The following is an 8,511-nucleotide window of genomic DNA, read 5'->3' on the forward strand; positions in this document are numbered from 1 at the left end:
AATTCTAAAAAAAAATGTGACACTGACGGTACTGCGCAGATGGAAAGACATGACACCACGTACCTGGAAGAGGGAGATTTTATTTGGCATGCAGCTCTAGAAGCAAAAAATGAATTGCGCTTCACAAGGTTGCTTATCCAGCTGCTGCTGGAAATAAAGTTATAGCGGGGAACACTGAAGTTGCTTGCGATTTCAAGTTGCTTGCGATTTCAAGTGCCTTGATCTTCATAATTCTAAGCGTTAGGGGCTAAGCAGAAGCACAAAAAAATGTGCAACAGCTGACCAGGGTAAGCGGCATGCCATTGAGGAATCAGTGCGCCGAAATTCACTCACGTGGTGTTGACGGATTGCTTTTATTGGATTGAGTTGGATTTTGCGGGTACTTCGTGTCCGTTGCGCATGGCAATGCTGCTGGTCGCTTTAAAGCCTATTTCGGTTTTGAGCCCGATTGTAACGCGCACACAAATATTAAGCTACCTTTTAACAAGAGAGGGTGCGCGTTAGAATCGTGAAAATACGGTAGCCCCTTTTCCGTGACCCCCGCCGCTCCCCTCACCTCGACTCTTTGGACGGGGTTCATATAAACTCGGACGCGTCGAGGTAAGCTGAACCCGCCACTCAACTCACCCCGCCCCCGTCGCGTCCATGTACACGGGGCTTAAGAGATACGATAATTTGGCTTCCCGTCAGCTTGTTATGCCGAATGACCCAGCCACCTCCGACGCGACAGAGATACTCAGGCTAATCACCCCCGTCCTTTGACACAGAAAAGGACGGGCACAACACACGCTCTCCGCGTCTCCGAACTTGGCGTCCGTGCGGCTACATGAAAGGGACAAAGGATCGTAGCTACCAGCGGAGGCGACGCCAATACATGAGCCACCGGCGGCCTACATTGATTACATGCGGAGCCCGAACTTAACACCTCCGCACTAAGAATGTTGTCCGTACACTAGCTCTACGTACAACATCATTAACTCTCCTGCACGTTATGTCTTACTGCAAGCCAGAACTAAAAAAAAAACACTCAACCCGTTACGCGAGTACAAACAAAGTACAATTCAGTAGAAGAATACAAAATTAACCCGGTACACACCAACCTAACCAGCACAACGCGCCGGCCCACTGCACCAGAAGCGGATACAACACGGCATGCTTACTGCCCTGGCCTGGCCGTACCTTCCGCAACCTCAAACAATAAACAAAAGCCCTCAACTACCGGGCCCGTGAGAACAAACTCGTGAAACCCTCTACCATTAAAGGCAACCAACCCCACGAAGGGTGTAAATGTTCAAACTTGACCACTGAATGAATGACACCATCCACTCATAAACGTTAAGCGCATGCCGGAACATTCTTTCACTCTAAGGAAAGAAAAAAAAACACCCGAACAAACCTAAACGTACCAAATGAGGCTACTCCTGTACCAATAACAAAACGTTAAAAGAAAGTTCTCTTCACGCACTCGCGGACGCCGGTTCTTTCGGGATGCGACACAGATTGTTCGTCCCTGTTGCGGTTCACTTGCTGTCCACATTCGATGTACTGAATGTTCATTTTCCAGTACTTCAGACACTAGTTCGCACACAAGCGCCACAAGGGGGCCCTACTTGTACATTCCATGGCCCACCATGACCACATGTCAACGAGCGCAAATAAAGAAAGGCACTCGCCATTGTACCCAGAGGTAAACTCCCTACCATGCTGTAACAGCGGCTATAGTCCTCAAGAAGACAGCGTTAACTCTTCCAAGCTGGGCTACTCGCAAATCACACGACTTACGACAGCTCAACGCACCCAACCCTTGCACACAGAAACAAATAACAAAAAGGGGGAGAACGGCAGTACCGGTAAAACTTACAATAATCCTCATCTGCGCGATCCCTACACACACTAAGCAAAACACACACAAAAAAAACCAACTAAGTGTGAGTCAAACAACACTGACCCGTTCTGCCTAGCACTGCACACTATTCAGCGCTAACACCCCTTTCCACGGCAGCACACACCGCCCGTCGCACGGAAGCTGATTCCGTTTCATGCGACACCAGCTGATTCTACACGAACCCTGGTTCGGCTCGCGGTGTCCTGTGCTCCCGGGAGAGAAGGAACACCCTACCCGACGGTAACGCGTACGACGATGTCGCACCTGCGCCACCACACCTGCCCCCGACTTTCGCGTTCTTGGGCCCGTCGGAATCGCCTTACGCGTAAAACGCCGCGGGCCGCCTGCACCTTCATGCTTTGCGCACGGAAGCTCAACAATTAGGCGCGCCGTTCCGCTGCTCTTGCATGACCCCGGCGCTTCCTCTGCCTCCTCTGAGATGAGCATGCTTTCTGCAGCCTCGCTCGAGTTCTGAATTAGCTCATCCACGAGGGGCTCCTCGCGATCGGCCGCGGAATCTATGTCGGCGCATGGGGCAGTGCTACTCTCGACATTTTCCTGCTTGGCCACGGCAACACTTCCCGCCGCAACAGACAGAATTGCTGCAGCTAAGATATCTGTCTCACGAGATTCCACGATCTCATCGGTAGCAGTGGGAACGCTAAGGGGTTTCTCAACAACTGGAGTGGTTTCAGCCCCCTCAACTGCATTCCCACTCTCCTCATCCTCTGGCATTCGAAACGCCCATGATGGAACAAACACTGTGAAAATATTGGTATCCTCTTCAAGTTTACCACTCCTGCGAAGCTCCGCTTTTTCATAGGCTATCTCCGCTCTTCCTTGGGCTAGTTGAGCACTGAGCTCCTCAGCCGTCCATACGGACGGGATACCCGCGCCCCGGTTACTCGCTAGCCTGGCTTTTTGTAAAGCGTGTTGAGCATTTTTGAGAGCTAACTCAGCTCTCAACTCCTCGATCTCGAGCACAATGGCACTAACCTTCCGGTCGGTGCCGCGACATCCCGTTAGCATAGTGGCCATGGTGAACCCGGAGAAAACAAATCAGGGCCCTCTTGTGCTCGCTCCCGGTTCGGCCGGGTCGCTGTTTCGCTGGTGCAGCAGCTCGTGGACCCGATGCGCCGCTGGGATGGGGCCGTGCTCCCTGGGCCGGAGCCCACGAGGCCTCCCGCTGAGGTGTCGCCCCTTTGAACTGCGGCTTGCGCCGCCCTGGGCCGGAGCCCACGAGGCCTCCTGCTGAGGTGTCGCACCGTTGAACCACGGCTTACGCCGCCCTGGACCGGAGCCCACGAGGCCTCCCGCTGAGGTGTCGCCCCGTTGAACCGCGGCTTACGCTGCCCTAGGAAGGAGCCCACGAGGCCTCCCGCTGAGGTGTCGTCCCGTTGAACCGCAGCATTCGGCGCCCTGGGCCGGAGCCCACAAGGCCTCCCGCTGAGGTGTCGCCCCGTTGCCGTTGAATCGCGGCTGCTGCCGCACTGAGCCGAACCTCACGAGGCCTCCCGCTGAGGTGTCGCCCCGTCGATGCTTGGAGTCTGGCTCGTCGTTGGTCGGAGCCGAACCTTGCATTGAAGGAGTCTCTCCGCAATGCCCCACCAGCTCCAGCCCATGATCGTGGTCATCCTGCCGACTGCGCCAGTTAAATTTCGCCTCTCCATCTTCTTGGCGAACTGATGGAGACGAAATAGTGATGTTCTTTTCATGCGCGAGCCGAGAGGACGATGTCGACTCGCTCCGATGACCCACGACCGATGCTTGGAGCGGGTGAGGGATGAGGACTGCCTTTTATTTACACTATTTACATTACTCCAAGTTTACATCTGGTCAGAGTGACGGTTACATTGTCACTCTGACAGCAGCAGCCTGGTCGGCCGAGATCTACACTGAACTAGATCCCCTCTCGACCGACCCTCGAGAAAACCCAACACTCCGGTTTTGATAACAAAAACACCGCCTCCAAAAAGGGGGCGTTTAAGAAAGAGAGAAAAACCTTTCAAAACAATTATTACAAACCATTTATTGGCCAGAGGAACCAGCCAATCACACACATGTCCCCACCTGCGGTCACGTGACCTAACTATCTCTCTTACACACTCATAGTGCATTTCCCACGAACGCCATAGCACCCGACAAGCAAATACAGGACATCTGTGGCCTAAGTGGACACACATTACGTTCAGCGGGCGGCATCTGCACAAAAGCCAAGCCAAGGGCCCGGAGCGGTCCTCGCGCGGCTGACCTCCCTCCGCGCGGTGCCTCCCGCGACGCCGTGCGTCTGCGTGCGCGGCGGGACAATGAGGGTTGCTAATTCCCTCCCAGACGAAGGGCGCCACCGCCTGCCGCCAGTCCCACCGGAAGACGCGCTTCAGGCCCACTCGGTGGTCTCCGAGGCGATTGACCCGTACACGACCACCGCCGCCGCCGGAGTCGAAGATTTTCCAAACTTACCCCGCGTGCGCTTTCAACACTAAGAGATACGATAATCTGGCTTCCCGTCAGCTTGTTATGCCGAATGACCCAGCCACCTCCGACGCGACAGAGATACTCAGGCTAATCCTTCCCGTCCTTTGACACAAAAAAGGACGGGCACAACACACGCTATCCGCGTCTCCGAACTTGGCGTCCGTGCGGCTATATGAAAGGGGCACAGGATCGTAGCTACCAGCGGAGGGACGCCAATACATGAGCCACCGGCGGCCTACCTTGATTACATGCGGACCCCGAACTTAACAGAGGGAGCTTTTCGCTCCCGGATATCAGTGTTAGATGGCGCGGCGACAGGGTGCTATTACCCAGCGTTCAACGTGGTCACCCAGGTGGGCGCGTAGGCGAGACCCTTCCGTCAGCTTTGTAGTCTGCTTTAGCGACGGTGTTGGGCCTGTTTTGGCGCAGCTTCGCATCCATTGCATGGTGCCTTCGCAAGGTTTGATTAACCTGTTCGACTGCACCTCCTGGGTAACCCGAACCAGATGGAATGAAGGGGTCGTACGACAAAGATACGCTAAGGATTGCTTTGCAGGGTGAGAAAACAAAATGTAGAGACCACTTACAGACATCTGGCCGATAGAGGCACGCCAGCTTTAAAAGCGCATGGCTTGACACGAATGGGACTACGTATTCCAAATTGCTGAATACGAATTCGGCTGTGTTTTAATGGTATTACAAAACACGAGTGGAGCAACTGGTTCTAATAATATAGCGATTATAAAAGTTCTGACAGCTTCCTCGCAATTCTCAAACTTACTAAAGTACCTAGTTGAAATCTGTATAAATTGGAATCACTAAGCCTACATGCCGGATGGTTTCGGTGCCTGCGCTTGTGGTGTGCGGTGGTGTAGCACCGAGCTAGCACATCAGGATGGCTAGGTTCCACTGTCTCACCCTTCAAAACACGCTCTTCTTCGTTTTCTTTCATCAGACGCACGACCGGACTACAGCGGCGGCGTCTGCTCTCGAGACCGGCCGTGGCCGACGCTGCAGCATTAGGCTCGGCGATCCCGCGAATCCCAGGTAACGGCTGGCAGAATCTCTGTTTTTACAATTTCTAGAGCCACGTGTGTGCATTCAAGTGACGCCGCATATGTGGGTCGTTGTGGTGGGGGTTGTTCCCAGCTTTGCTTTCCAACCAACTTCACAGCAGGGATTGGAGCCAATTTCTTTGGTATTTTTAACAGCGGACACGAAATATTACGATTTGTTAAAGAGCTTCCTTCTTAAAAATCAAATTTTTAAAGTAAGTAATCGTCCAACGATATATATTCTGCCTAATTTTGCGTCACATTGGAGGGAGTTCAAACCTGTGAGCGATACTTTGAGAAATAAGAATAGACATAAAAAAGGTTTGTGGTCGGCCCGGGTAAGAGATTCGCAGAAGCGCAGCAGGAATATTATGAGCGCAATACAGGAGGGGTGAACAATGAGAAATATTACGCCATGCATCACGGTGAAGTGATTGTAAGGCTCGCGACTTTTTTTTCACTTGAATATAAACATTTTCAGAACCGAATAAAATATATTTGTTGATGAATAACGACAGCTTTATATCATGTTTTTCAACTCCGCTATGGTACTCTCAAACGATTTATGCGGCATTCAGCCATTGCAAAAAGTTGAATCATTCAAGTCCTAACCCACCACTCCAAAAAGACATAATCAAAAACGTCTAAAACCATCTGTATAAAGGGCGTCCGTCTGAATTAGGTTTAAGAAGACCCCTAGTTCGTCTCTGCGGATTTTTTCTTTTCCAAATACTTCCATTCCACTTGTCTGATTTGGCTATTAAAAATATTGGCTTTACAACCTGGCTCTGTAAACCAGCCATCCTCTTTATCGCTTATTCCATTTGTTTGCTGACATCTTTCGGTTGCACCTCGATTTGCCTGTCCAACAATCTTATAAATAGTCAGCTTTGGCTCCCTTTGCAATAACTTGAATTGTGACATCAAGCACCCAGTTATCATCGTCGTCAAAGTGCCCTTCAGCGACCGATGGGGAAGAAGGTCCACATTGATTGAACAATGCGTTTGATTGATTGTAGGGTTTTACGCGGCGACGCAGCGCAGGCGATGAGGCGGGTCGTAGCGGGGTCTCCGGATTTATTTTGACCACCTGGGGATCTTTAACGTGCGCCCAAATCTCGTACACATGGGTGTTTTTGCTTTTCGCCTTCATCAGAGAAGCGGCAGTCACGGCCGGGTGGTTGAAGAATACAGGAAAGTGAATGTTATGTGCTGACGTGATGCTTCAACTATATTGATTACAAATATAGTGGACTATTTTGTTCTGTAAATAATGTGACTGCAACTTTCTTCGCTATTCCACGTCTACAGATTTTGTGCTTCTCCCTCTTTTCAAGGTTTTATGTTTGTTAGCAAAAAACAAATCCAGCCTATTTGGAAACATGTCTGTGCTTTTATTTTATTCGTCCTTTCAACCTACATTCAACCTTTGCCGACAGAGACACCGTTGGAGACCTGCTCATATTAAAAAATTAAAGTGAAGACGCAGAGTGAGAACAAAAAATCTCTGTACTCAAATGCGTTCACCCGTCATCCAGCTAGAAAACCTATCCCTAGAAGAGGTAGACTACGCACCGATAAAAAGCACAGCTCAGTTTGAACCCGCGAGAATGAAGGACTGACTTCATAAACACTCCCAAAATGTTCCATTTACGTTGATGGCGCCTGGAGATCAATTCAAATAAACAGCGTACAAATGTACAAATTTTTTCTATGTACTCATCGATTTACAATTTTTGACTTTTCAGATAAAATTTATGGAAGTTATTCATAAATCAAGTATTTCTGGAGGAATCTCATTTATTCGGCCAATATTTGCCTGTTTTTCATCATAGCACAATAAAACAGCCTTTTTAAATGACAAATTCTATTTGATTTTGTTTTACCCTAAGGTAGGACATTCTGTCAAAAGCTCTGCTGAAGGGTATTGTCTCAGATGACCTCATCGTGTTATTGTTCTATCGTATTTCGTAGATGAAACTTTAACGGAAAGAACAGCTTTCTAATAAGTTGACGTCAGATCATTAAAAATTGTTATACAGCCCGTAACAAAAAAGAAATATTTCAAAAGGTGCGACAAAAGAGTAGGCGAGATTTGTGCATGGCTTTTTATGCAAACCCCATTTTTATATGTACGATTTCTCACCTCTTTTAGTTTTGCTCCCTATTAAAAATCACAAACTATAGCCCATCTGGGTTTATTGATACACACAGACAGTGATTTGGCAGTATAGTACTGATGCAGCAAAAAGAAATTTTGGCTTTGGCAGTTGCTGAAATTGGAGCGTGGGACGAAGAAAGCTTTCTTACTTACCTTGTGTGTTATCCTTGACACGCCACCGAAGCACTTCTTTTTCCGTCGTTTTTCATCGTCACATTGCATTCCTCTTTTGTCACTTTCAAGGATGCGCGAATGAATGTCGTTGGTATGAAGTAAGGTTAAGTGCAAATCGCCATCCCTTTCCGCACCCTGCCCGGCAGTTGATACCACCAAATAACACAGGAGAACGGTGACGGGCAAAAGAAGCATCCTCACCCCGTCCTAAAAGCCGAAGACTGAGGTCAGCGCACCTTTATGGAGGCTCTCTAAATTGGAACTTCGTCGCCCAAAGCTACTTTCATATAAAACAACGCCCACCACTTCTACAGATCATTCGTCTCTATTTTTAAATCAAGCTTCTGACCGCATCGCGTTTCGCCGAAAGGGAAAGAGTATGGACTGACCTGTTTACAAGAACTGCTTGTCTCCGAAATAATCCGCTTCATGACATTGTTATGTCAAAACACACTTGCACCCTCAAAATGCAAATGTCAAAAGGCAGTTGCACTGAACAAAAGCGTTGACGCAGCAATCAAAACGTGATCTTGCACGTTTTTCGCTATTTGTCCAACAAAACAATCCCGGAGACCTTTGAACAAATTTTGCGGTGCTCTACGGGTGCGTAGAAATACCTTTGTTAATTGCAGTTTCACGCGAAAATAGAAAAAAAAACTCCAGGCTTTGCAAGTTCTTATTTAATTAACCTCCCTTGTATATCATCAAGTACTTCAAAGAAGCCAAATTATACGCATACGCTTGTTCCTGTTATTTGGAAA

The 8,511-nt window shown here is 49.1% G+C and overlaps 1 protein-coding gene across 1 annotated transcript in view; it reads right to left on the reverse strand.

Annotated features, from left to right (window-relative positions):
- Positions 1-8,120, reverse strand: part of LOC144138722 (protein 5NUC-like) — a 54,347-nt gene extending 46,227 nt beyond the window's left edge. Inside the window, exon 1 of the mRNA XM_077671131.1 lies at positions 7,730-8,120. Within this exon, the coding sequence (XP_077527257.1) occupies positions 7,730-7,945 (216 nt within the window). The 5' untranslated portion in view covers positions 7,946-8,120. The remainder of the gene's footprint in view (positions 1-7,729) is intronic.
- Between the last annotated feature and the right edge of the window lie 391 nt (positions 8,121-8,511).

This window comes from Haemaphysalis longicornis, unplaced genomic scaffold, assembly GCF_048455015.1.
Source record: "Haemaphysalis longicornis isolate Haplotype H1 unplaced genomic scaffold, Haemaphysalis longicornis Haplotype H1 scaffold_5, whole genome shotgun sequence".
In the NCBI taxonomy this organism is placed as follows: domain Eukaryota; kingdom Metazoa; phylum Arthropoda; class Arachnida; order Ixodida; family Ixodidae; genus Haemaphysalis; species Haemaphysalis longicornis.